The following is a 27,563-nucleotide window of genomic DNA, read 5'->3' as shown; positions in this document are numbered from 1 at the left end:
CAGCTCCAGGGCAGATGCCCCCTCAGAGGCACCCCCCTCCCAGGGTGGGGTGCTCGGTGCTCCCTCTGCACCCCCCGGCTCCCCCCTCCCAGGGTGGGGTGCTCGGTGCTCCCTCTGCACCCCCCGGCTCCCCCCTCCCAGGGTGGGGTGCTCGGTGCTCCCCCTGCACCCCGCAGCCTGCTGGGAGCTGCCATCCCCCTCCCTGGGGGTTAGTTCTGGGCCAGGCTGCAGCCCCTTGGAAAGCGGCCAGCACACCCTGTCAGCTCGGGGAGGGGAGGGGCCCCCCAGCACACCCTGTCAGCTCGGGGAGGGGCTCCCCAGCACACCCTGTCAGCTCGGGGAGGGGAGGGGCCCCCCAGCACACCCTGTCAGCTCAGGGAGGGGCCCCCCAGCACACCCTGTCAGCTCGGGGAGGGGCCCCCCAGCACACCCTGTCAGCTCAAGGAGGGGCCCCCCAGCACACCCTGTCAGCTCGGGGAGGGGCCCCCCGGCACATGACTGTGTCCACACAGCTGGACCCAAGCGCAGGCAGGAGTCAGCAGTGACAGGGTGGGGCTGGGGGAGTCAAGGGGGAAGACAGCTCCTAACAGGGAACTGAACAGCCTGGCTTCCTTCACCTGAACCTGTCCTGCTGACTCAGCTGGGACGGTGACATCGCCACAGACGGTCCAGGCCCTGTGAGCCAAGCGAGGGGGGGGCTGAGGGCCCATGGCAGGGGAGAAGTGCTAGGCCAACCCTGAGTGGCCGACAGAGCCGGGCCAGTGCCCTGGCAGGAGCTACTCTCCTGAGAGCATCGCTGTTCTGCCAGGAAAGCACAGGGCGCGTGCCAGGGCTGAAGCAGAGGCACAGGCCGGGCCCCCCTCCCCCCGCCTGCAGACACCCCTCCTCCGACCCTGCCAGTGCACTGCTGGCACAGGCCTCCCTCACTGTACAAAAGGAGACAGTGACACGACCCTCGTCCCCGGGGAGTCAGGCTCTAGTGTCCGGAAATCATGGCCAGGGCCCAGTTCTTGAGGGCTAGCGTCATGTTCTGCAGGTACTGCCAGGAGGAGTAGGTCAAGCTGGCCAGATGCGCTCTCATGCAGTCCCAAGACACGTCTCCACTAGAAGAGCACGAAGCACAGGTTATAGGCGACCAGCATTCAGACAGCTACCACATACCCCACAGCTGGCTAAAGGGGACCCCCAAAAACGTGCACAGACACCCTCAGCCCCGCTCACTAGTCTGCCCCCAGAGAGCTCCGACCCTGTGGGGGAAGCGGCAGCACAACCCCTGCAGAACCAAACCGAATCGCCCCTCGCCTGCCTCAAGGGCACAAACTCCTGCCTGGGAGGCTGGGAACTCCCAGCCCACGCCCCAGAGAAGGGTCCAGGCTGGGCAGAGGGGATCACCTGGGGCCCAGGCTCTGGACTGGCAGACCTGGGGCTGCGCCTCAGTTCTGCCCACGTGTGCGTTGATCAGAGGCTCGCTGGGGCAGGGACCGTCTCTCCCCGCTCGCCCAGCCGGGCTCCTGGCCGTGCTGTGGCACACGCCCATCGCTCTCCTGGCTCTAGCGCTAGCAGGAGGGTGCGGGGAATCCTGGCGCCGCGCCCGGCAGAGGGGCCCGCCCTGTGGGACTAATGGCTCCACGTCCAGAACAAACGCGGATGCCGCAGCCAGAACTGCTCACTTGCAAGCCTCCACACACAGCTCCCAGCCCCGCGCCAGGGCGGCGGCCACGGACTCCAGCGCCGGCAGCAGGCAGCTCTGCAGGAGGAAGAGTAACAGCTCCTTGATGCATTCAGCCACGTGCAGCACGACGTCCGGAAGCCAGGCCTGCAGCTGGAGCGAAGGGGCAGAGAGCAGGTTCCTTAGCAAGGGCAGTGCGCCGAGAATTCCTCGCTGGCTGCAGCCCGGCACCGCCTGGCCAGGCACGCAGGAGAGAGAGCCCTGCTCTGGCTGGGTGGGGGCCACAGTGAGAACGCCCCCCACAGCCCAAAAACCAAGCTCCCCCCTGTCCAGGACCCTGGGAAACCCACAAAGAACCAACCCTCCCTTGTGGCCCGCAGGAAGGGGAAGGCACCACCTGGGGGCGCCAGGGCGCCCTCGCTCTGGCCCCAGCTGCCTTCAGCCAGCCTGCCACAGGCTCTGGGCTTCCCTTCCTCCCCAGGGCGGGCAAGCTGGTCCTGGTGGGGCGCTGAGGAGGGCAGCTTGCCCCGCTGCAGGCCGCAGGTCCCCCCGAGGCCGAGCACGCCCTGGGCTGCAAGGGGCCGCTCCGGTCTGGGGAAAGCAAACCTCGTCAGTAAATCCCTTGTTAGCGGCAGCGGCGCCTACAGCTGTGGGCAACTGCCACGGTTTCCAGGCGTAGGTGTAGCTGCATGGCCTGTGCCCACTCCAGCTGCTCGGAGCCCAGCCTCCCCCCGACACAGCCCGGCAGACAGGTGCCCACTCTGCACCGCCAGGGACAGCAGGGAGCCGCGGTCACTGCCCGGGCAGGCCAGGCCAGGCAAGCGCTCACTCACCCACTGCAGGAGCCCGGGCAGGCTGTCTCGGACCCACACCAGGTGGGAGGAACACTTCCCAGAGACGTACGCTGCACTCTCGTTGGTCTTTGTCCAAACCAGCTTCAGGTTTGGGCCCAGCACTGTCAGCACGTGGGCGTAGTACGCGGGCACGTTCCGCTCCAGCCAGCTGGGAGAGGAGACAGGCTGCCTCAGGGTGTGAGCAGCCCAGGCCCCCGGGACCACGGCTGCCCGAGAGTCCAGCAGGCGGGGGCTGGGGCCATGCCAAGTGGCTTTCTGATGCAGGGGGTGTCCTAAGGGCTGTGGTCTGCAGAGCATTAGTGACCCCGCACACATCCATGCTCCTCTCGCCCCCCCCCCCCCCCGGGGCTTAATTCAGAGCAGCCACTTGTGGCATAGTGGGGGGAGCTGTCTGCTCTGTAACCCAGTGTGGTGCGGGGGGGCCTTGCTGGTTGCTGGGCTTGGCCAGTGGGTGACTCCACTGGCGGCTGTTTACAGCAGGGCCCAACCGGACAGCAGATGAGTCACTAGGCAAGGGGCTCCCAACCTGTCCGACCGTTGCCTCCCAGGGAGGAGGGCGAGACCAGCACCTGGCTGGGGGGCAGGGCTAGAAGAGAGTTTTAGTTTCTGTCTGGGATCATGGAGGAAGCAGCCTAGGCAAGGGGCTGGGATTTAGGGGCCCAGGCTCCCCCATCTCACGGGGGCACTGAGGCCTCCTAGCCCCAGTTCATGGAACCAGATTCCATCTGTGCTGTATCCTGGAAAAGCAACAAACTCCCTCTAGTCTACCGGCTGGTGGAGTCTGTCCATGCCATTACGGGGGTGCGGGAGGCAGGGGAACCCGACGCGCCGTCACGCTACTCACCTGTACCCCTCCAGGGAGTAATGGGACACTTTGGTCCAGGCCTGCTGGGAGACCGACAAGATGCCCGAGGAGTGAAGGAGGTGAGCCGAAGACGCTGGAAAAGAGGAGGTGACTCTGGGAAAAGACTCGAGACAAGGCTGCCGCTTTCCTGAGCCACAGCCCTGCAGCGTGTGCAGGGAACGCCCTGAACAGCCGCTGGCAGCCGGGCCGGGGCAGCAGGCACCAGCCACAGGGACCCGCCCTGGAGAGTGGCCGGAGGGGGGAACAGCCGGGAGCCTGGGGCGGACAGCGCCGGCCTTCGGCAGTGTCACGAGGGCCGCGCGGAGCCCGGCAGGCAGGAAGCAGCGGAGGTGGCTGCCACAGCTCTCCAGCCGTGTTCCCCAAGTTCTGCAGGGCCGGGGCTCGCGCGCAGGCCGCACGCTACGACCCACGGCTGGAGATCTGACGAGCGACGGCCGGACAGCGCCCGTGTGGGACACACTCCCCCTTGCTGGCTACCCAAGCCACGGAGCCCAGTGGGGCGGGGAAGGGGATCCATGCTCGGGCCCATCGGCAAAGCCACTGAACATCTGCAATTCACTCTCCTGCAGGCCTCTGCCTGGGCGCAGGTTCGGCGGGGGCAGGGCTCACCTTGGAGAGAGCCCTGCGTCCTCACGTCGTGCAGCAGGAACCCGGCCCCGAACACCAGGAGCACAAGCAGCAGCCGAGCCCAGGGGAAGCCGCTGCCCTTCATCTTCTGCAGCAGGTTCTTCCAGACAGAGCACAAGTCACCGCGCTGCCCAGCGCACCCCTGCTGCCCGCCCGCCCGCTGCTCAAAGCTTTGGGCCCCGGTGTGTCCTGCCGCCCGGCGCCTGGCCTCCTCGCACGCTTAGCCGCCCGGCGCCTGGCCTCCTCGCACGCTTAGCCGCCCGGCGCCTGGCCTCCTCGCACGCTTAGCCGCCCGGCGCCTGGCCTCCTCGCACGCTTAGCCACCCACGCCTCCCCCGCCCGGCGCCTGGCCTCCTCGCACGCTTAGCCGCCCGCGCCTCCCCCACCCGGCGCCTGGGGCCTGCCCTCCTCGCACGCTTAGCCGCCCGCACCTCCCCTCCTCGCACGCTTAGCCGCCCGCGCCTCCCCTCCTCGCACGCTTAGCCGCCCGCAGCTCCCCTCCTCGCACGCTTAGCCGCCCGCAGCTCCCCTCCTCGCACGCTTAGCCGCCCGCGCCTCCCCTCCTCGCACGCTTAGCCGCCCACACCTCCCCCCACCCTGCGCCTGCCCCTTTCCCACTTACACAAGCCCCAGACTCTGCAGCTGGGAGCCAGGCCGGCCCTGCCCGTGCCAGGCAGGCACCTCAGCACCCTCCCAAGCTGGGCTCCGACCGGGATCCGCGCCCAGACGCCAGAAGAGAAAGCGAAGGCGGGGGAGCCCCTCTCCTAGCGATGCCCAACCCCCCGCCCGTGCAAGCCAGTCACCTTGCAGACGGCATGGCAGGCTGCTAGGTCCTGGAGGCTGTTTGGCCCTTTCATGGTGAGCTCCTCATTGGTCACTTGGAAGGAGCGGACCGTTTCCTGGAGAGATTTTCGCACCTCGAGGACAGAGACACCGAGTTCCATGACACAGAGGCCACAGAACCCAGCCCCCCAGCTACGGCACAGAGCCCACCGCCTGCTCCCTGATCTCCCCAGTCCCATCCGGTCACCCTCCTACCCCCCTGGAGGGCCTGCCCCACGGGGCCGTTCCGTCAGCCCGGGGTGCGCTCTCCCCGTGGCCAGCGCAGACCAGGCTGGCTGTGGCACAAACCCAGGGCAGGGATCTCCGCAAGGGGGCCATGTGGCGGCCACTCGCCTCCCCCCGGGACGCTGGAGGGGCAGCCTGTCCTCTTCTCCTGTCTTGAGTCCAAGACTCAAGAGAGAGGCTGGAGAGCCGCCACCCAGCGGGCAGCCGGGGAGCCGCGGAGCGTGGGTTCGCTCGGGCGCGTCGCTCACACTCGCTCCAGGCGGCCGGACGCAGGGCGTGCCTACAGGGGCGCGGCGCCAGCAGCCAAGGGCAGGACGAACGCAGGCGGGAAGGGCGGCATGTGAGACTGGACGCAGGAGGAGGGGAGAAGCCACCTTGGTCCCTATAGAATCACAGACCCCAGGGCAGGCAGAGACCTTGGGAGGCATCTAGTCCGGCCCCTGCCCCAAGCAAGACCAACCCGGCCAGGGCTTTGTCCAGCCCAGACAAACCCCTCTAGGGATGGAGACTCCCCCTCCCCAGGGAACCCAGCCCAGGGCTTCCCCCCCGCCTAGGGGAATCCTGTGTCCTGATCTCCTACCTAGACCCCCCCTGCAACGTGAGCCCATCGCGCCTCGCTCTGCCCCCACTGAGCCCAGCCTCTCCATCCGCTCTGGACCCCCGGCAGGGAGGTGAAGGCTGCTCTCAACCCCCCAACGCTGCTCTTCTGCGGCTGTCAGAAGGTTCCAGCGGCACAGCGGCCGGGCGCTCCCAACAACGGGGCTTGCGGGCAGGACGCCCCCAGGAGAGCTCGGCCCGGCCAGGAAGCGCCCCCAGCGGGGCTGGACTGCGGGTACCCGCCGATTGCTCCGGCCACAAGCTGCGAGGGGCTGAGACCTCGGCGTGTGCTGCAAAGGCCTTTGTGCATCTCGACCCGCAACCACAACAGCACTTGTCCAGGGTCCGAGCGTTACAGCCTCCCCCGCAGCGACAGCTCGTGTAGCGCGTCGGTCCCGGGCGGGGGGCACAGCCCCCCTCGCCTGCGGCACCACGGGGCCACGGGCACGGCTGAGCAGCTGCCCCGCTCACACCAGGCAGCCACAGATCTCGTGTCCAGGTCAGTGGCTTCTCCTGCCTAGGGACGTGCGCGACTGCTCCACGAGTCGACTACCCCACAGCTGACCGGAGAGTCGAGCAGTCCCTCAACTAGCCGCTATCAGAGCTCGGCAGGGGGCAGGGGCCTGGGCCCACGCAGCAGCTGACCCGCTGCTCTGCAGACGTGCCAGGGCAGAGCTGGGGCCGCGAGACTCGCACCCTCCCCCGGGAGCTCCAGGATCTGCATTCGGCTCCCCACGCAGAGCACTTACTTTCTTGGTGGTGCTGTCCCAAGACTCCAGCAGATGGGTCAGGAGCAAGCTAGGGAGCGAGCAACACGGCTGTCAGGCCCTGGGCAGGGGGCCCACCCGGGGCCGCGCCGCACCCCAGCCCGCCAGGCAGAACAGGGCTAGGAGAGCGAGCGTGCGCCTACGGGTGCTCTGCGGCCCCGTCCTGCAGGGACTGCCTGGGAGGCCCCACGCCATGGGCCCAGCCCCATGGAGTCCATGTGCCAGGGTGGGGTGGAGGGGCCACTGCTGGGCCTGAGGGAACCTTGGCACCCAGCCCTGCTGGGCCTGCGGGAGCCAGGCCGGCCGCGCACCGAGCCCAGCTCCGCTCCCACAGCCGCCCTCGGAGGCAGGACCGGCACTGGGAGGGCACTTTCCCGACAGGCCCCTCTCGCTGCCGGGTCGGGCACCTCCCCCCGGCCCAGGCTGGCGCCTACCTGGACTGCGAGAGGTGCTTGGTGTACAGCTGCCGCCAGACGCTGAAGCTCAGGGGGTCCACGCGGAGGCACTCGCTCAGGCAGGTCAGGAGCTGCGTGGGGGGCGGAACCGCTGGGTGGCTGCTGCCGGGGTGAAGCGGGACCAGCCGGCTGCCTACGTCCCCGAGGGGCTGGGCAGCCCCCGGCCGGCCCTGAGCCGGGCCCACCAGCCCCACGCACGCGAGGCCGCAGCGCTGAGCTGGCGTCCCCAGTGGCTATCCCCCACGGACCCTCCACCGGGGCCCGACCCCTGCCTCTAAGCCAGTTCTTCCAACTCGCTCGCCAGCCACCGGCAAGGCGCTAGGCACACAGCAGGCTCTGCCCCCTTTGCTGTGCACTGAGGGGCACCGGCGCCAAGATCGCCCCCGTCGCCGGGCAGCCTCCATGGGCGCCGGAGCCTCCTCAGCCCCGAGCCGACGGCCCCTGCAGACGGGGCTGGGAACGAAGAGGCGCTGACCAGCCAGAGCGCCCCAAGCAGGGCCGGGTGGCCCTCCCTCCCTCCCTCTGCGTTTCCCAGGCCCGGCACTGCCCGTGACCTGCCCCTTTCACGGATCAAGCCGGTCAGGGCTTTAGCCACCGGCAGGCAGCGAGAGGCACCCAGCCCTGCCCCCCCCCCACACGCGCCGGCCCCCGCTCTCACCTCGGCTTTCATGTCGGCGGGGCAGCTGGGGGTGGCTCGGGACAGGAAGGAGGGGAAGTACGTGTGGAGCGTGGCCTCGGGGGTGGCGCCAAACGCCAGCACTTTCACGCGGGGGTACAGCTGGCGCAGCTGCTCCTGCAGGCTGGAGGGGAGATGGCGTCCGCACGCGGCCATGGAGCTGCCGGCAGGGCACGGCTGCTCCCCCCAGCCAGCGTGCCCCTAGGGCTCAGCTGGGGGAGGGAGGCAGGGAGCAGCAGCTGGGCAGGCTCCCCCTTGCGCCATCTCCTCTACCTCACCCGGTTTCAGCGCTACCCCTCCCTCCCGGAGGGGCCACTGGCCAGGGGGGCACGGCAGGCGCACAGGGCCCAGCTCCCCCACAAGCCGTGCCCCCCCCGGTCAGACACGCGAGCCCCGTGGCCACGGGGAACCCGCCCGGGGGGCTGAGCACCCCACCCGCCCAAAGCAGACAGCCCGTGGCCGGCGCTCTCCTGAGCCCGGGCCCTGCCCTACCTGGGCGACAGGGAGTTGTTGGGCATGAAGGCGAAGTCCAGGAGCGGGAAGAAGTCCTTCGGGCCGATCCTGCCGAACCCCTTGGTCAGGTTTGGGTGCGTCCTGCAACGGAACGAGGCCTGAGACGCCGCAGCCCCAGGGCCTGTCTCTCCCCGCCCCGCCCTGCGGGAGAAGCGCCAGGTGGGATCACGTCCATCGGCCTCCTTTGGAGCCTGGCAGCCGGAGGCGGCCCCCCTCCCCCCCGGGCTCCTGCTCTGACAAGGGAGGGCCAGGCCGGCACCTACCCGAATGCGCAGCCAGCTCTGTGCACGGCCCTGTCTGCAGGCACCGCCCCCACAGCTCCCATGGGCCGTGGCTCCCAGCCCGTGGGAGGGGCAGCACGTGGCACCCCTGGCGGAGCTGCAGGGAGCAGGGCCCGGCGGATGCCAAATGCCCGTCTGGTCTGGAGACGCAAAGGGGGCGCCGGGCGGGGCCACGGGGGCGCCGGGCGGGGCCAAGGGGGCGCCGGGCGGGGCCACGGGGGCGCCGGGCGGGGCCACGGGGGCGCCAGGCGGGGCCACGGGGGCGCCAGGCGGGGCCACGGGGGCGCCAGGCGGGGCCAAGGGGGCAGGCTGTCTCCGCCACGACGCACACAACGGTAACTCACCCCAGCAGCCGGTCCAAGTAGGCGATGGCGTACGGGGAGAGGGACTTGATCCCCAGCACTGGAAGCATGATGCCAAGCCACACTGCATGGAAGGAGAGCGCGGTTAGAACTGTACGCGAGGCGGCTCTGGACCGATCCGGCAGCTGGACCGGTGTCCAAGTCGGGGTGGATCAGAGCTACGCTCCTGGCTCCGGAAGCGTGACCAGCCGAGAGCCGTGGACAGAGACGGGCAGGGAGAGACGTGGTTTTCTCCAGAACCCTAGAACAAGGCTCCTATCAGTGCACACGAGGGTGCGGGCGAGTGACCGGTTACCGGTGAGCCTCACCCTTAGCCGGTGTTTCTTACCAGTAACCGGTTTGCCGGCAGCCCCGCCCTGCAGGGCCAGGCGCCCCACAGGCCTGCCACCCCTGCCCGCGGCTGCGGAGGCTACTCCGGCCTGTGGGATCCAATGCAACGTTTGAGTGGTTAATGGACGAGCCCCGGCACACACCTCGTTAATGGGCACCACGCCCGCAGGGAGCTAGGTTAACCCCCGCATCCGCTCTGCCTGCCTCGGGCACCCTGCCCCACACTGAGCTCAGCTGAGCAGGGGCCGTTCCGGCGGTGCTTGCCGGGCAGAGGGCGCCGTAACGCACTCGGATCCACCGCCAGCTGCCGGGAAGGCAGGAGTTGCCTCCTGAAGGAGGGCGCCTATCCGGGGCGTTACACTTCGACTGACTCATCGAATCGTGGGGGGTGCGGCCCCTCCGCCTCGCAGAAGACCCCAGTGGGGCTCGTGTGCTTTTCAAAAGCAGAATCCCAGCAGAAGCGGGGCGAGGGGAGGCTGCTCCAGGCCCCGCGGGACCGGTTGTTAAGCCCAGCACCAGCTCCGGCTCCCCCGCTGCCTCTCACGGATAGAGGTGGGGGGAGGGGAGCCACTAGCCAATGAGCGTCTGCACCGGACAGTCGACTCGTGGCTCTCGGCCCTAGTGCCCGTGCCTCCCTTTGGGACGGCGCCACCTTGTCTGTCAGCCAGCCAGGCGGCTCGGCCCTAGTGCCCGTGCCTCCCTTTGGGACGGCGCCACCTTGTCTGTCAGCCAGCCAGGCGGCTCGGCCCTAGTGCCCGTGCCTCCCTTTGGGACGGCGCCACCTTGTCTGTCAGCCAGCCAGGCGGCTCGGCCCAGCCCGTGCTGCTCAGGGAGGGACACGAAAGCAGCGAGGCGACCCTGAGCTTTTCCCGCGGCAAGGAAAGCCCCTGGGAGCGAGGCAGGGAAAGCTAACCCCACCGGCGAGAGCAGCCTCCCACCCCCTTCCCCTCCGCGTGCGCCCCACAGGGCAGGGCTCTGGCGCCGGAGCGAAGCCCCCTCTCCGGGCTGCCGGCAGCTCACCCCCTTCTTACCTTTCAGGCCTTCCGCGAGGTCTGCGAACCCTGCCTGCCCCAGAGCCCACATGATGGAGAGGCATTTCATAGGCCGGTTCTGATGGGACCGCAACAGGTCTAAGTACTGGGGAGAAAAGCAAAGCCGTTAATCAGGGAACGGCAAGCTCCCCGCCCTACTGCCCGGCCCAGGCAAGGCAGCGGTGGCCACTCCGACCCGTCTCGCCCACGGCCTGGGGGCAGGACAAGCCGACACAGAAGCGTTTGCACAAGGGGGAGGCAGCTGCGCGAGTCAGAGCCAAACTTGGAGCAGGACCAACTGGGCAGCATTCGGCAGGCAGCACCGGGCGCTCCCGCAGCTGCACCCCAACGCGGCCAAAGCAGACCTGTGGCCCGGCAGCCCCTGGCCTAGCACCACGAGGCTGCAAACTCCTCCGCAGAGACACCCACGTGGGCTCAATCAACCGCCCGCCAGCGCGTGGAAGATCCGGGCAGCTGCCGCCAATCTCGCTGGCCCAGATGCTGACACAGGCGGTGGGGTAGAAGCGAGCGGCTGGCGAGAAGCCACGGCGGTGCAGGCTGCTCTCGCCACGTGGGTTACGGGCCCCACGGACTCTGGACAGCCACTGCCCACAGCACTCAGACACACGGAAAACCAGCCCAGCACTGTCCCCACGCTCACACGAGGGCCTGGTCCCTACCAGACCCGGCAGGCCAGCTTAAGGTACGCCAGCCAGCTCTGCAAAATGCACAGCTGGAGTCACCAAGTCCTAGAGTCACAGAACCCTAGAACTGAAGGGCCCTCGAGAGGCATCGAGTCCAGTCCCTGTCCTCACGGCAGGGCCCAGCGCCGTCTGACCATCCCCGACAGGCGTCTGTCCAGCCTGCTCTGAAATATCCCCAGGGATGGGGATTCCACAGCCCCCTGGGCAACTCATTCCAGTGTCTCACCACCCGGACAGGTAGGAACTTTTTCCTAATGTCCAACCTCAACCTCCCTGGCTGCAGTTTAAGCCCATTGCTTCCTGTCCTGTCCTCAGAGGCCAGGATGAACAATCCCACCCCCCTTGGTCTCTGAGGACAGGCCAAGCAGCAAGGGGCTTAAACTGCAGCAGGGGAGGTTGAGGTTGGACATTAGGAAACGCCCTGCCCGTCAGGGTGGTGAGACACGGGGATAAGTTGCCAGGGGGGAGAATCTCCATGAGGGATGTAAGTGACTAGTCAACCTCCTGACAAGCCTAAGCTTACCGGTTAGTCAAGTCACTACTCGACTATCACGCCCCCCCGTGCGTCTGTATTAGCGGCACCGGGGAGCCGGTACTGGCGGGACTCCAGCACGGTGTCTGCACCGGGGGGAGGGGAGGGGAGGCGCAGCGGGAACGGTGCTCGCGCAGGGTCCGGACGTCTGCGCGTCTCCCTCTGAGACGTACGAGGGCTGCTCGTGGGCCTTGCGTCTTTCAAAGGCGGAGGCGCAGCAGGGTAGTGAGAGCCCCCCTATCGACTAATCGATGGAAATTCCATCGACCGCTCCGTTAGCGACTAGTCGACGTTTAGCACCCTCGCCTCCAGCACTGGAGAGCTTCCAGAGCAGGCACAAACCCCTCCCGGGCGGTCCAGACCAGTGGGGGTACGAGGACCCTTAGGGATACCTGGGAGAAGGCTGGGGGATACGTCAACAACTGAAATTTGGAGAAAACTGATTTTTTTACAGCGTTTTATTATTTTTGTACTTTTTACACCCAAAAATGTCATCGCCCGCGCGGCGACGATCAAGTTGTTTACACAAATGTGTTGGGACGGTGGAAAAAATGTTTATTTGTCTGAAAACTGCAGGGACTGGGGGTACTTTATAAAAACGGCTGCGAAACAAGGTGCTTTGTCCGGCCTGAGCACGTCCCCTCCAGCTCCGAGTCTGGGAACCTACCCATTGAGCCCAAAAGCAAAGCGAACAGGCAGGCCCCCTTCTCCCGCCTCCCCAGCGCCTTGCAGGGGAACAGGGCTCTAGACAGGAGGAGATTCTCCAGGGAGCGGCCGCCTGGGGGATCCGTGTTCACAGTGGCCCTACGGGTCTGGGCGGGAGGCACTGAGGTCCTTCTCTACCCAGGGGAAACCTTCCAGACCACACCCTTCTGGGAAAGCAGTGTCAGGGATATGCCGCCTCCACAGCTCCCCCTTCCCAGACCACGGCCCCTCTCAGGAGTCCGCTTTGCCTTGCCCACGGCCACTTTCCCCATCAGGCTGCTCTCCAGAGGAGCTGCTGAGCCCCGGCAGAGCCCTGCTACCCCGGCTGAGAGCCACTGCTCTGTCAATGAGCCGCCAGCCCGTGCTCGGCACCCCGGGGGTCCGGCAGAGCGCCCCGGGCCGGGTTTCCCGCCTGGGCTGGATGCATGCGTTCAGCTCACCTTGCCCAGATTGCCTGTTGCAGTTCTAGGCTTGTCCCACACCATGGCCTGTATGCAGATCCGGTATCCATGCAGCGACTCCCCTGCAAAACACAGCCCCAGGCCCAGGCGGCCATGCCAGCAGCGGGGGGTTATGTAGCTTTTAGCACCCCTCTGGAAAGTTAACATGCATGGCGACTGCCGGGGCACCCCCACTCCGGCCAGCGCCGCAGGCAGCCCACAGACACACGTCAGTCCTCTCGTTAAAGAGCAGCTCGGGTTCGGGATCAGGCCGCAGGGGGAAGGGGACTGGGGCAAACCCCGCGACGGCGGCACACGTGCGGCAAGCGCCAGGCCTGTCTGAGAACTTAGGCACACGCCGCACACGCAAGGAACGGGCGTTTCCACAGCTCAGGAATTCCCTCCCTACCCCAGCTGCAGTGTCCAACGGCTCCCCGCCGGCAGTCTGCAGGCGTTCGCTCGCAAGCACCTCCCGCTGCCAGGGAGAGTCCTGCCGCTTCCAGCCCTGCCCACCCCTACTCGCTCTAGGCTGGGCCTGCGAACGAGTCTCCTGCCGGGACAGCTCTGGGCCGAGAGACACGGGCCGGGCCAGGCCCAGGGCCCACTGGCTCTTACCAGGAGTTTTGTCCAGCTCTTGCAGCATCGTATAGATACAGTGATCGAAGAAGAGCTCCAGCACACCGGAGGCTTTCGCTAGCAGGGCCCTGATGACGCTCCGCAGGTCCTTGCTCACGAGGCAGTAGGGGTAATCTGCAGCCAGGAGAACACAAGGGAGAGTGAATCGCAGGGGCCCGCGCTAAGGGATGCTACTAGCAAAGCGGGCAAGTGGCCCAAGGAAACAAGGCAATCCCAGACCACGTGTCACGTTATTGGATTGTGAGGGGAGCAGCCGGGTCACTGCTGCACCCATGGGGGGGTGCTCGCCCCAAAAGTGGTACAAAGGGGCCATGTGAGGGGCCAAACAAAAGCTACTTTCTTCTGATTCTGTATCTGCTCTTCATAGATCTGTATAACGTCTGGGTGTGGAGTTAGGAATCTGTAACCTGTATGGAGGCTGGAAGTCTCTCTGAATGTGGTTGAGCATTGGGCAGAGCCCGGCCTATGGACATGCTAATTGGAATAAATTGCCAAGGGAGGTGGTGGAATCTCCCTCTCTGGAGATATTTAAGAACAGGTTAGATAGACATCTGTCAGGGATGGTGTAGACAGAGCTTGGTCCTGCCTTGAGGGCGGGGGGCTGGACTCGATGACCTCTCGAGGTCCCTTCCAGTCCTATTATTCTATGATTCTAATTAGTGAGGCCCTGTGGGACAATGGCACTTGATGGGCCAAGGACACACCTCGGGAATGGTGACCGACACCTAAGGGCTGCCAGCAGGGAGCACAGTGATAGGCCGCTGGCCAGGTGACCTGCTGCAGCCAAGAAGAGGCCAGGAAGGATGTATAAAGATGCCATGTGGCTGACTCCATCTTAGTTCTCAGCTCAGCACTTCATCCCAGAGGCAGCAGGGCAGGGATCGAAGAGCTGGAAAGAACTGTGGACCCATCCTGATCCTAGGATCTGCAACAAGGACTTTTAAACCAGCAGCTGTAACATCTCTGCTAGAGCCTGCATCGAGGACTGGGAGATTCGATACATGTAATGTAGGATCCTTTAACAACCTCACTCTCAGGCTTTTCTTTCTGGTAGCAATAAACCTTTAGATGTTAGATGCTAAAGAACTGGCTCAGCGTGATTTGTGGGTAAGGTCCAGAGGGTAAATTGACCAGGGATCTGTGGCTGGTTTCTTGGGACCAGACAGAACTTGTTCGGGGGAGGTGGGATTGGGTGCTAGGACCCCCCACCTGTGTATGAGGCCCGGGGCCATCTGGGGCACGGATATTGCTGGGGTGCCGGAGGGGTTTTGCTCTTGAGGCTTCAGGCAGGCAGCTGAAGCGCTCTGTGGGACTGGTTTGTGGCCTGTTTGGAGAGGTCTCCAGCCTGGGGGCTGTAAGGAGCCCCGAATTTGAGCAATTCGCCCTGAGCAGATGCCCACAGCTGTGCCCAGACCGGCCAGGTCTGTCACACTACATGGCACGCAGCAGCGACAAGCCTCTCCTGGTCTCAGCTCCACCCTCGGCAGCCGAGCAGGAGCCAAGGTCCCGGGACAGGAAGTCCAAGGTGAAAAGCGATACTGACCAAGTCTCTCTGGGCCCGCCCCACTAGTAAACAGAAACTCTAGTAGCTGTTAGGCTGATAGCAATCATTCAATACAAATGTGTTTCAGTCTGAATTAAAAGTGGTCAGAAAACGTCAATTCCTTTTACACAACAGGGTTATACATTCAGCATTTCAAATAGTGTTAAATAGAAAATATACGGGTTGAACATGTAACAGACATCACAATCAGAGGCTTGCAGCTTGAAAGGGGTTGTGAGACGTGTGAAGCCAACTACTACATCCGGACTTCGTTGCCTAATTTAAAAACACCTGGTGAGAAAATGTAGGCACCTGTATTGCAGGCAAGATAAGAACATCAGCGTGGCAAGACGGGGTCTGACCAAGGGTCCATCCAGCCCACAGTGGCCAATGCCAGGTGCCCCAGAGGAAGGAAACGAAACAGGAATCCTCTCGTGATCCCTCCCTTGTCGCCCACCTCCAGACAGACAGGCAGGGACACCATTCCTGGCTAGTAGCCATCGACGGACCCAAGCTCCATGAATCTGTCTAGCTCTCTTCAACATATTGATAAATGATCTGGAGAAAGGGGTAAGCTGACGGCAAAACGTGCAGAGGATAAAACATTGCTCAGGACAACGAAATCCACAGCAGAGGGAAGAGCTTCCAAGGGAGCTCACAGAACTGGGGGAGTGGGCAACGAAACGGCAGCTGAATTTCAGAGGGAGCCGCCCGTGTTAGTCTGTTTCAGCAAAGCCAAGGAGTCCTGCAGCACCTCAGAGACAGACAGTGACGTGGGCATAAGAAATTCAGTGCTGATCAACACAGTTTACTTCTTCCTAGAACACGAGAGTTACCCGATTCACCAAAGTAAACTAAATGGCAGCAGGTTTAAAAACAGAGGACGTGGTGGAGGCCAGGACTTCAACAGGGTTCAAAAAAGAGCTAGATCCATTCCTGGAGCTTAGGGCCATCGAGGGCTCTTAGCTGGGCTGGGCAGGGCTGGTGTCCCTGGGCTCTGTCTGTCTGGGCTGGGAATGGGCGACAGGGGAGGGGCCATGTGAGGATTCCCGGGTCTGTTCCCTCCCTCTGGGCACCTGGCATTGGTCAATGTCAGAAGACAGGACACCAGGCTGGATGGACCCTCAGTGAGGCCGGTCCTATGTTCTTATGAATCTGGTACCTGTCCCCTTCAATATTTACCACCCCCAGGTTTGGGCTCATCGTCAGTCTGTAGCCCCATGATGGTGTTTTCTTCCAGGCCACTGACAGAGGTGCAGGAGCGTATGGCGCAGAACTGAGCCGGCCAGGATCCCGCTAGAAACACCCCCACTGTACGAGGACTCCCCTTTACAATTACACTGAGACCTTCCATGTGAGTAGTGCTCCTTTTATAGCCCAAGCCCAGGAGGTGTTGCTAAGCGCCTAGAGAAGTCTAAGCCCAACGTCTCACCCCATCCCATTGACCCAGCCACCCTGGCGTCTCATCCAAAAAGATGCCATCGCTCGCCAGCACCGATCTTCCATATCCCCATATCGCTTTGTATGAATTCAATTACCCTGTACCAATACGGGTTTTCTGTCGCCGTACTGGAAGGCCTGCACTAAAGCCTTCCTCTGCAGCCAGAGTGGAGAGCAGCCATTAGCTGGCATGCCTGGAGTCACACCCTCACGCTCCATCTAAATGGCACTGAAGTCGTGCCACTCCAGGCTGAGAGAAGGGGATCTGGTCCTAACAGCACCCACTGTCACCAGATAAGCAGATCTCAAGATGGGTAAAGAAAACGTAATTAACAGCATTTCATCTGGCAAGAAACTGCTTCTCCATAGTTGAGATGGTGGAATCCTCGTGCTGTGATCACTGCCCTCACTTTCCTACTGTTCGTCTGTGTGATCTCTGTCTGCTTTGTAGCTGTCTGTCTGCTGTAGAATTCATGTCGCTAGGTGTAACTCAACCAAGGTGGTGGGGTAGGATTGGTTAGGCAGTTCTATTACCGTACGTTATGACCGGTTAGTACAACTATACTGAAATAACTGGTTGTGGTGTAGCTAAGCAGGACTCAGGTTTCGCTGTACAAACTGGGGTCCGATGAGACCAGCTAGACGAGCCAAAGGGAAACAAGAACTGAAAGGAATACCGAGGAGGAGGAGGAAAACCATGGAAGAACTCACCCCCGAGAGCTGCCACGATTCTCCTGCATTACCAGAGAGACTGACCTTGCCTGGCCAACAGGGGAAGTCTGCCTGTATCCGGACTGGTGAGCATGACCCTGTGTGCTTAGCACGTGTATTCTGCTTGTTTGGGAATTGTCAATAAATAGAGACTAAGGATATTACTGTGTGAGGCTCTTGCAGTGGCTAAAGACCCTGCCAACCTGCAGGAAATTCCTCCCTGAGCCCTAGGAATTGGGTATTGGTGTGTGACCCTAAAGTGTGGAAGGGACAGAGAAATTTGTGCGGGTAACAACCCTGCTATTAATGGCCATTCGCCAGCTGCTCCATTATCCACTGGGGCTCCATGTCAGCCTGCCAGCTCTATTGCTACGAGAGATGTTAAATTACATTTAAGCAGCTAATCGAGTAGTCGATAAGTGGGGGAAACGGCAGAGCCGCAGCAGGATTAGCTCCTGGCCCGGGAACTAACTCTGCTGTGGCTCTGCCTTTTAAGTGTAGTAACAGCTGGCAGGCTCTTCATACATTTAAAAAGCAGAGGCGCAGCGTCGGGGACTGAGCACGAGCCAGGAATCAGCTGATTCCCAACTCGCACCCGGCCCCCTGCTATACCTCTGCCTCCCCTGCCCCCTGCAGACACAGTGCTGGGGGGAACCAGCTTTTAAACTCCAGCTCCTGTTCTCCCCCACCCCACCCCCCGCTGCCTCTCTCTGACAGAAGCAGCAAGGGGGTGGGGAAGCAGCTAGTCGAGTCGCTGCTCAACCATCCAATGAGCATTTGCTTATCGGGTACTCGACTAGTCGCTACATCCCTAGTTGTTATCCTGGTCATCTCGCCTTTTCCCAACCTTCTGGGCTTTGCCCAGTGCTCCGGGACTTCGGGAAACAGGCCAGCTCTTTTAATAGTCTTATCCAGACCTGCTGCTTCTAAAAGCCTCTCTCTTTATTAGCTTCTGCTTAACGCCTCCCAGAGACGCCAGTGGAGTGCTGCTAGTGCCGTGCGCTGGAACTAGCTCATCCATCTTTTCCCCAAATACAGACCAGAGACATTCACTGAACAGTTCTGCCTCTTCCAAATTACTATCGACGACGCTACAGCTTGCATTTACCTTTGTCACGATTCCTTTTGCTCTAGTACATGTTAAAACTCCCTATTGTCCTGAACTCTGCAGCCATCGATTTCCCCTTCCGTTCTTGGCTTCCCTAATCAATTTTCTACAATTGTTAACACTTGGTTTATATTCATTGCTCTCAACTTTCTAATTCTTCTATTTGTTGCCTGTTGTAAAGCAGGCTTTTTCTGTCCACGGCCTTCGCGTACAGCCCATCCTGCCACACAAGGCCCCTCACACAAAACCCAGATACTCAGAGGAGCATGGGAAGCACAATGCAGTTTTTGTGAATGGAATTTGATCTTATAGGCATTCTGGGACTCACAGGCGCCAAAAAAAAAATAGGGAGGTGAGCATGACTAGATAGTGCTTACAGATAAGCCTCATTTGACCGTAGCTTGACCAGTCTTAGGAGCAAGGGAAAAAGTAAACGTAGGGGAATAAAACACAATTGTCTTACACTAACTATGTCCCATCTGGTCCTGTCCACAAAAGAATCACGCATACATCATGAAAATTCCTATAGGGCAGTATTAAGAACATAAGAACATAAGAACGGCCGTACTGGGTCAGACCAAAGGTCCATCTAGCCCAGTATCCTGTCTGCCGACAGTGGCAGCACCAGGTGCCCCAGAGAGGGTGGACCGAAGACAGTGATCAAGCGATTTGTCTCCTGCCATCCCTCTCCAGCCTCTGACAAACAGAGGCCAAGGACACCATTTTATCCCCTGGCTAATAGCCTTTTATGGACCTAACCTCCATGAATTTATCCAGCTTCTCTTTAAACTCTATTACAGTCCTAGCGTTCACAGCCTCCTCTGGCAAGGAGTTCCACAGGTTGACAACACGCTGTGAGAAGAAGAACTTCCTTTTATTAGTTTTAAACCTGCTACCCATTCATTTCATTTGGTGTCCTCTAGTTCTTCTATTTAGGGAACTAATCAATCACTTTTCTTTATTCACCCTCTCCACACCACTCATGATTTTATAGACCTCTATCATATCCCCCCTCAGTCTCCTCTTTTCTAAACTGAAAAGTCCCAGTCTCTTTAGCCTCTCCTCACATGGGACCCGTTCCAAACCCCTCATCATTTTAGTTGCCCTTTTCTGAACCCTTTCCAAGGCCAAAGTATCTTTTTTGAGGTGAGGAGACCACATCTGTACACAGTATTCCAGATGTGGGCGTACCATAGTTTTATACAGCGGCAGTAAGATGTTCTGGGTCTTATTTTCTATCCCTTTCCTAATAATTCCTAGCATCCTATTTGCCTTTTTGACCGCCGCTGCACACTGCGTGGAAGTTTTCAGAGAACTGTCCACGATAACTCCAAGATCTTTCCTGATTTGTCGTAGCCAAATTAGCCCCCATCATACTGTACGTATAGTTGGGGTTATTTTTCCCGATGTGCATTACTTTACACTTATCCACATTAAATTTCATTTGCCGTTTTGTTGCCCAATCACTCAGTTTGGTGAAATCGTCTTGGAGTCCCTCACAGTCTGCTTCTGTCTTGACTATCCTAAACAGTTTGGTATCATCTACAAACTTTACTACCTCACTGCTTACCCCTTTCTCCAGATCATTTATGAATAAGTTGAAAAGGATTGGTCCCAGGACTGACCCTTGGGGAACACCACTAGTTACCCCTCTCCAATCTGAACATTTACCATTTATTCCTACCCTTTGTTTCCTGTCTTTTATGTCTATTGTCATACTACCTCATCACTAGCCTATCAGGCCCTGCCAAATGCAGACCCTAGCATGGCACAGACACCGAAGTTTTGTATAAAAGACCCTCTACCCCTTTGTTCGACAGAGGTTCCGTGTATTGAGGGAACGTGTCTTTTTTTTTGCCCGGCTAAAGGATTGATCACCCTGAGGCTGCCTCCCCACCCTTCGAGTCAAATATAGGGGTGCACGAGTCCTGAGCATGCTCCGAGTTCTAGTGTGTCTTTCTGTTGTTATCGTTTCTGGATTTGTAAGTATTGCTTAAATTTATTAATTGGTGGTTTAGTTAATAGTTAAGCTGTATTAATTATATCCTATAATCCTGTGAAGTATAAGTAAGTCATATTAATTGTATTGTATAGATAGTGTGATTTTGTGCTATGTGAAAGGGTTAAGCTTTAGCCCAGGTATTAGTGTTAGAAGAAAAACCTTTGAGATGTCAACTTGTAACAGTAAAAAATCAATGACTAACTCCACCAGCTGTCCTAAAGTGACATTGGAGGGATTGGCTGGGGGTGGTTCTTTTATCATCATTATTTTGGCTTTGTTTTTTGTATTTTTCATTTGTATGCTACGTTGCCTTAGGCGAATTAGGGATAGTGATTTGATATAAGTGAATTGTAATCAAAGAATTGTAATCAGTTGGGTATAATTGTGCCCAAACTTTTCTACGCTGTAAAAGTACTGAGCAATTGCTAGTTTAAACACCTACTTGTTAACTGCTGGTTTTGACCACTTAATAAAAATCATTTGTTTCACCATCATCCAGTAGTTTTCACTGGGTAGTCGGCTTTAACCCTTGAGGCTCCCATCACATCACCGAACCAAGGTGTAACATTGCCTTGTTTTTATAGCTGCCTTTTTTCCCCCCCTCTCAATCAGATTGTTTTTTAACCAGCATGGTCTTCCTCCTCGATTGTGGCTTTGGGGGCATCTAATAAAAAGTCCTTAAATGATTCTCAATGATCCACATTTTTCTGATTCAACTTTTCCTGCAGCTGATTTGCCTCATAATAGTTTTCAGCTTTGTGAAACTGGCCCTATTAAAACACCAAGTATGTATTTTACTAGTCTGTACTTTTTCTGGTTGCGCATTACCTAAGTTATCATTAACTTTTAGTTCTGTGATCAGTTCCTCTTTATCTGTTAGGACAAGGTCGATACAAAATTCCCCTGAATTGGCAGCAACACTTTGAGTTAGGCAATTGTCCTCTGTGTTTAGAAATTCCAAGGATGTTTTACTACCGGGAGCATGAGACCTTCCACGTCACCCAAACTGCATTCACTCCTAATTCTGCACCTTTTCTGCTTGACACTCTAAATAGATTCCTACAGAGGCTGCCATCTGTTCTCTAATGTGATCTGATGGTTTGTCAGAGACACCAACTACAGCACTGGTGAAGGCGGTTTTCTCTAGCATATTATGTATTGACCCAACCTCCAGTTCAAGACTTTTCCTCTGTGATATAAAAATGGGCGCAGGTTTGTACGGAAGGTATCAATTTGGGTTTGAAGTGAGACCTATATCCTAGATTGACACTTAGAAGCAGGCTTGCTGATGGTCATGATTACAGTGTTAGCTATTAAGTAACTTTGCAGACTGGCTAATTTTACGCACAAGCGTCATGCAAATCTTCTCTGAGCAAGGTTGGACAACAGAACAGAACAACTGCCTGAGTTCGGTCTACCCCCTATGTCCCACCACTGCCACCTCTGAGCGCACCCAGGGGTGCGGAGTTCTGGGTCCATTTTGGCCAGCCAGATTCAGCTTGTGTGTCTTCGATACAGTGTTCTGTAGCCACGCTCTGGGACTGCAGAATCTCTGGCGTTCCCTTTCATTTCAATTCCACCTTTGTCTGCTTACAATGTTTATCAGCCTCATTTCACCTGGCAGGAGTTTACTCCCTGAAACAAGTCCCAGACCCGTGGAGGAACACATGCAGAGTGAGCACCCCCCGATGCACCCCGCTATCGTGTTAGAAGGCTGGCGTTAGTGCGTGAAGCAGGCGCGGCTATCGGGGGAGGGTTCACTGCCCTCGTGTCGCTCTAGCGCTTCACACCGCACAGCTGGTTATTTAAGGAGTCACTGACCAGGAGCGTGCTGGCTGAGCGTGGGGTCGCTCTGCGGCGCCTGCAGCTTGTAGTTCAGATATCCAGCCAGGTCTTTAACCCACACAGAGGGGTTCTCAGGAAACACCGTCTGACTTTTATCCAGCTCCTTCTGAAGTTCTGCCAGATCAAGCTGCAAAAGACACAAAGTGCATGGCACCACACCCCACTCAGATTCAGAGACTGGGTCTGAGCCCTGAGCAGAGCGAGATCGGAAATACAAGTCAGTTCGGGAAGACTGTGTAAAAAGAGTTGAACTGAATTTCCATCTGCACTGGTGCAAACAGAGCCCTGTGCTTCCAACCCTGCTTCCTGGAGCCAGGACCGCCCCCGCTCCCCCACGCCCCAGCAGGGACATCACTTGTACTGACACCCAAGATCTGGGGCTGGGCTCTCTGTACAGACAAGCCCAGTGCTGTGCAGAAGAACCAAGAGGAAATCCATATGCAGGGAGCTGGATACTGGTCCAGAAGGGAAGAGATTTACAGAGGAAGCCTAAAAGCCAGGAAAGCAAATAAACATGAGGCTATGCAAGTGCTGCCCCTTCCCGCTCCCCAGGAATACCAGCTAGGGCTGGTGACTAAAATAAGGCTTCAGCACCAGGAGCTCCCGTTAGCACTAGCAAGTCGACAGCTGAATGGGAGTTGCAGCTGGTCTCCTGAATCGACAGAACTCGCTAGTTTCCATGACAAAGCCAGGTGGTGCAAGAGGCACACGCTGGAGTCCCTGAGCTCAGCCCGGCTCATTGCTCCTCGCAGTCTGAGCTCACCATGCTCGCCCATTTCTAAGCACAGCACGTGCCCGCCCTGGTCTTTCACATGGGGAGCAAGCCCTGGAGATAGCGGGTCCCAGCATGCGATGCTCCAGGGTGGCGAACGGCTCGCTACGAGCTCTCAGCATCGCCACAAAATGGAACAAAAGCTCAGTCCCAGTGCACCATCTGCCCCACCCCAACACGTACCCTAAGGCAGGTCGGCGAAGGGGCCTCCGCGGACCAGATCCGGCCTGGCGCCGCCCTGCCACTCCCCTGTCCCCCAGCCAAACGAGACCGGGGGAGGGGAGCGCAGAGTCTCCTCTCCCCACCAGGAGCACAGGCACCAGAGGGGCAGCAGGGGAGCCAGACACTATGTCCCTCCCCACCCCCAGGCCCTTCCCTGCAGCTGGGAGGCGCGGCGAGGGGAGGTGCCTCCTGACCCAAGGGGAAAGCCTCGAGATGCTGCTGCGCTCTTCCTGCCTGCTGGGCTGGGGGCAGAGGGAGCTCAGGAAGCTCCTCACACAACCGGGGGCAGTGGCACCTAGAGGGAACCACCAGATGTTCAAAACAGCTGGCAGTTCTTTGTAGGTGCCCCCGGCAGGGCGGGGGGCAAAGACTTCACGTGCTCCCCACCCCAGGCCAATCAGGGTCTGCGGACAGGGCAGCTGCAGCTGCGGGCCTGGCTTCTCCTGACGTCAGCAGGAGGCCATAAGGTGACCGCCGGTGCCCTGCTCCTCCGGCTGCACACCAGCCCTACGTTACCCAGCTCTGACTACACCCGCCACGGAGCCGAAAATCAACGTCCTGTAGCATCCCCCTGAGCGGGCGCGACAGGAGATACTCCCCCTCCAGTTACCTGACACTTCTCGCTCCCGTGCCGAGCCGGAGCAGACAGGACAGCGGTCTGGGCCCCATCTAGCAGGTCTTGGACCCGCAGTCTCGAACACGGGTCCTAGGCCTGCTCAACCAACTCCCAAGAGATTGAAGTGCCCAGTGGAAACAAGCCTGTGGCACAGGCGGTATGAACTCACCGCTTTCAGCGCATCCTCCAGTGTGCGGAACTTGCCCTGCCGGAGCCCGGCATCAGCAGCAGTCGCCTTCCTTGTGCTTTTCCCCACGCTCTGCTTTTTGGGGTGCTGCTCAGGTGCAAGGGGTGGAGGCACCTGCTCTTTGCTCTGCTTCTTCACTGGCTTCTCAAACCCCAGCTCATAGATGGTGTCGGAAGTAGTGATGGGTGCTAGAAATAAGAACGACCGAGGGGAGAGGGGCGTTTGGTGAGACCCCGCAGAGCACTGCAACCAGGGAGACCTCGAGAGCCCCTCAGTCTCCTGCACTTAATGCAGGACCAAGCGCCATCTAGGCCACCGCTGACAGGTGTCTGTCCAACCGGCTCTTACATATCTCCGGTGACGGAGAGTCCACAACCCCCCAGGCAACTCATTCCAGTGTCTCACCACCCTGACAGGCAGGAAGCTTTTCCTAATGTCCAACCTCAACCTCCCTTGCTGCAGTTTAAGCCCCTTGCTTCTTGTTCTATCCCCAGAGGCCAAGGGGAACAATTTTTCTCCCCCCTCCTGACACCCTTTTAGGTACTTGAAAACCACGACCATGTCCCTTCTTAGTCTTCTCCTTTCCAAACTAAACAAGCCCAGTTCTTTCAGTCTTCCCTCCTAGCCCATGTTCTCTAGACCTGTCATCATTCTTGTCGCTCTTCTCTGGCCCCTCTCCAGTTTCTCCACATCTTTCCTGAAATGTGGTGCCCAGAACTGGACACAATACTTCAACGGAGGCCTAACCAGCGCAGAGCAGAGCAGAGCAGAGCGGGAGAACGACTCCTCGTGTCTGGCTCACCACACTCCTCTTCATGCCCCCAGAACCAGGTTTGCTTTTTTTGCAACAGCGTCTCACTGTTGACTCCTATGTAGCTTGTGGCCCACTGACCCCCTAGATCCCTTTCTGCAGGGCTCCTCCCTAGACAGTCGCTTCCTATTCTGTGTGTGTGAGACTGACTGTTCCTTCCTAAGTGGGGCACTTCGCATGTGTCCTTATTCAACTTCATCCTATTGACCTCCGACCACTTCTCCAGTTTGTCCAGATCAGGTTGAATTTTGACCCTCTCCTCCAGAGCACTTGCAACCCCTCCCAGCTTGATATCTGCAAAATTAGTAAGTGTCCTCTCTATGCCAATGTCTAAATCATTGGTGAAGATACTGAACCGAACCAGCCCCAGAAGAGACCCTGTGGAGCCCCACTTGCTCTGCCCGCCCAGCATGGTGGTGAACGGCTGGTAGCTGCTCCTGCAGAAGCAGAGGCTGCGCAAGTAAAAGCGGATGCATAGGAATGAGGCTACAGCTGAAGAGGACTTGCCTTTCTGTGGGGTGGGGTATAAATGAATGGAGCTGGGCTGAGGGAGGGGCTCCAGTGGCTTGCTAAGAGCTCTGCCCCTTGCACAGGGTCCTGGCACTGACGTCAGTTTCCTTGGCTCCAGGCTGAGCCCTCAGCAGCCAAGGGACCACTGAAGGCACCTCTCACCCCCGGGTGGGGCAGGATTCAGAGCCTGTCCGGGCACTGCTGGCGGCATGTGCAGGCTCCAGCCTCGTGGACACCAGGGCCGTGCAGAGCTGGGCCGCCTCAGAATAACCCTCCTGCCTGTCCGAGGGGAACAGCCTCCCCCCGCAGACCTGCCCCACCTGCCCAGGGCCAGCTCCCATGCAGGGAGGCCGAGCCGGCTCTCAGGGGGCACCAGCGCCAAGCCGCAGGCCTGCCCCTGCTCTCACTTGGGGAGCAGTGCTGAGCCCCCACACTCACCCCATGGGGGGGCCGAGCCCCACTCCCCCACCAGGCTCCACCGCACCTCACGGGGGGCCGAGACTCACTCCCTCACCAAGCCCCACCGCACCCCACGGGAGGCTGAGCCCCACTCCCCCACCAGGCTCCACCGCACCTCACGGGGGGCCGAGACTCACTCTCTCACCAAGCCCCACTGCACTCCATGAAGGGGGCCGAACTCCACTCCCTCACCAAGCCCCACCGCACCCCACGGGGGGCCAAGCCCCACTCCCTCACCAAGCCCCACCGCACCCCACGGGGGGCCAAGCCCCACTCCCTCACCAAGCCCCACCGCACCCCACGGGGGGCCAAGCCCCACTCCCTCACCAAGCCCCACCGCACCCCACGGGGGGCCAAGCCCCACTCCCTCACCAAGCCCCACCGCACCCCACGGGGGGCCAAGCCCCACTCCCTCACCAAACCCCACCGCACCCCACGGGGGGCCAAGCCCCACTCCCTCACCAAGCCCCACCGCACCCCACGGGGGGCCAAGCCCCACTCCCTCACCAAGCCCCACCGCACCCCACGGGGGGCCAAGCCCCACTCCCTCACCAAGCCCCACCGCACCTCACGGGGGGCCAAGCCCCACTCCCTCACCAAGCCCCACCGCACCCCACGGGGGGCCAAGCCCCACTCCCTCACCAAACCCCACCGCACCCCACGGGGGGCCAAGCCCCACTCCCTCACCAAGCCCCACCGCACCCCACGGGGGGCCAAGCCCCACTCCCTCACCAAGCCCCACCGCACCCCACGGGGGGCCAAGCCCCACTCCCTCACCAGGCTCCACCGCACCCCACGGGGGGCCAAGCCCCACTCCCTCACCAAGCCCCACCGCACCCCACGGGGGGCCAAGCCCCACTCCCTCACCAAGCCCCACCGCACCCCACGGGGGGCCAAGCCCCACTCCCTCACCAAGCCCCACCGCACCCCACGGGGGGCCAAGCCCCACTCCCTCACCAGGCTCCACCGCACCCCACGGGGGGCCAAGCCCCACTCCCTCACCAGGCTCCACCGCACCCCACGGGGGGCCAAGCCCCACTCCCTCACCAGGCTCCACCGCACCCCACGGGGGGCCAAGCCCCACTCCCTCACCAAGCCCCACCGCACCCCACGGGGGGCCAAGCCCCACTCCCTCACCAGGCTCCACCGCACCCCACGGGGGGCCAAGCCCCACTCCCTCACCAAGCCCCACCGCACCCCACGGGGGGCCAAGCCCCACTCCCTCACCAAGCCCCACCGCACCCCACGGGGGGCCAAGCCCCACTCCCTCACCAAGCCCCACCGCACCCCACGGGGGGCCAAGCCCCACTCCCTCACCAAACCCCACTGCACCCCACGGGGGGCCAAGCCCCACTCCCTCACCAAGCCCCACCGCACCCCACGGGGGGCCAAGCCCCACTCCCTCACCAAGCCCCACCGCACCCCACAGGGGGCCTAGCCCCACTCCCTCACCAAGCCCCACCGCACCCCACGGGGGGCCAAGCCCCACTCCCTCACCAAGCCCCACCGCACCTCACGGGGGGCCAAGCCCCACTCCCTCACCAAGCCCCACCGCACCCCACGGGGGGCCAAGCCCCACTCCCTCACCAGGCTCCACCGCACCCCATTGGGGGGCAGAACTCCAGTCAATCACAAGGCCACCCCGTAGTGGGGCCAAACCCCATCCCCCTACTAGGCCCCTATGGGGGGCCGACCCCCCCCCCGCACTCACGGGCCGCAGGCAGCAGGCGGCCGCTGTTGGCCTCTCGCAGCGCCCGGCGCCCCGCAGCGCCCCCCACGGGCCGCCGGCCCCGGCCCCTGCGCACCAGCTCCCAGCGCCCCGCCGCGGCCATGCCCCGAGCCGAGCCGAGCCGAACCGAACCGCGCAGGCCGGGGGCGGGGCGAGAAGGGGCGGGGCCGCGCCAGGATTCGCGCCCATTGGGCCTCCGGCGCGGGCACGCGCCCCCGGGTGCCGCGCTCGCTCTGCCACGTCTCCGCCCCGCCCCCGGCCTCGCTCGCCTGGACCAATCGGGGCCGAGCGACGGCTGCCCCCGCTGGGAGGGGCCCCGCGACCCCTCCCCCACCTCAGACACCACAGGGCCCCGCCCCCCGCGACCCCTCCCCCACCTCAGACACCACAGGGCCACGCCCCCCGCGACCCTTCCCCCACCTCAGACACCACAGGGCCCCGCCCCCCGCGACCCCTCCCCCACCTCAGACACCACAGGGCCCCGCCCCCCGCGACC

The 27,563-nt window shown here is 61.1% G+C and overlaps 1 protein-coding gene across 2 annotated transcripts; it reads right to left on the bottom strand.

Moving 5' to 3' along the window:
* Positions 1 to 81: 81 nt before the first annotated feature.
* Positions 82 to 27,228, bottom strand: TMEM214 (transmembrane protein 214). Of its 2 annotated transcripts, XM_075914573.1 has the most exons (17): positions 27,050 to 27,226; positions 23,541 to 23,746; positions 21,738 to 21,888; positions 13,092 to 13,226; positions 12,477 to 12,559; positions 10,096 to 10,201; positions 8,717 to 8,798; positions 8,071 to 8,172; positions 7,561 to 7,702; positions 6,882 to 6,973; positions 6,430 to 6,478; positions 4,819 to 4,932; positions 3,998 to 4,115; positions 3,368 to 3,461; positions 2,503 to 2,671; positions 1,671 to 1,822; positions 82 to 1,103 (listed from the first exon to the last, which is right to left on the bottom strand). In XM_075914573.1, exons 1-17 carry the CDS (start codon positions 27,168 to 27,170, stop codon positions 977 to 979), a joined length of 2,043 nt encoding a protein of 680 aa, XP_075770688.1. In that variant the 5' UTR covers positions 27,171 to 27,226; the 3' UTR covers positions 82 to 976. The 2 variants fall into 2 exon arrangements, 1 of the variants encoding a protein (XP_075770688.1); XR_012898711.1 differs by lacking the exon at positions 82 to 1,103 and having other exon boundaries at positions 1,684 to 1,822; positions 2,503 to 2,688; positions 27,050 to 27,228.
* Positions 27,229 to 27,563: the final 335 nt, after the last annotated feature.

The sequence above is a fragment of the Pelodiscus sinensis genome, unplaced genomic scaffold (assembly GCF_049634645.1).
Source record: "Pelodiscus sinensis isolate JC-2024 unplaced genomic scaffold, ASM4963464v1 ctg104, whole genome shotgun sequence".
Taxonomy (NCBI): Eukaryota; Metazoa; Chordata; order Testudines; family Trionychidae; genus Pelodiscus; species Pelodiscus sinensis.
This window is presented reverse-complemented; position numbering and strand designations above follow the sequence as displayed.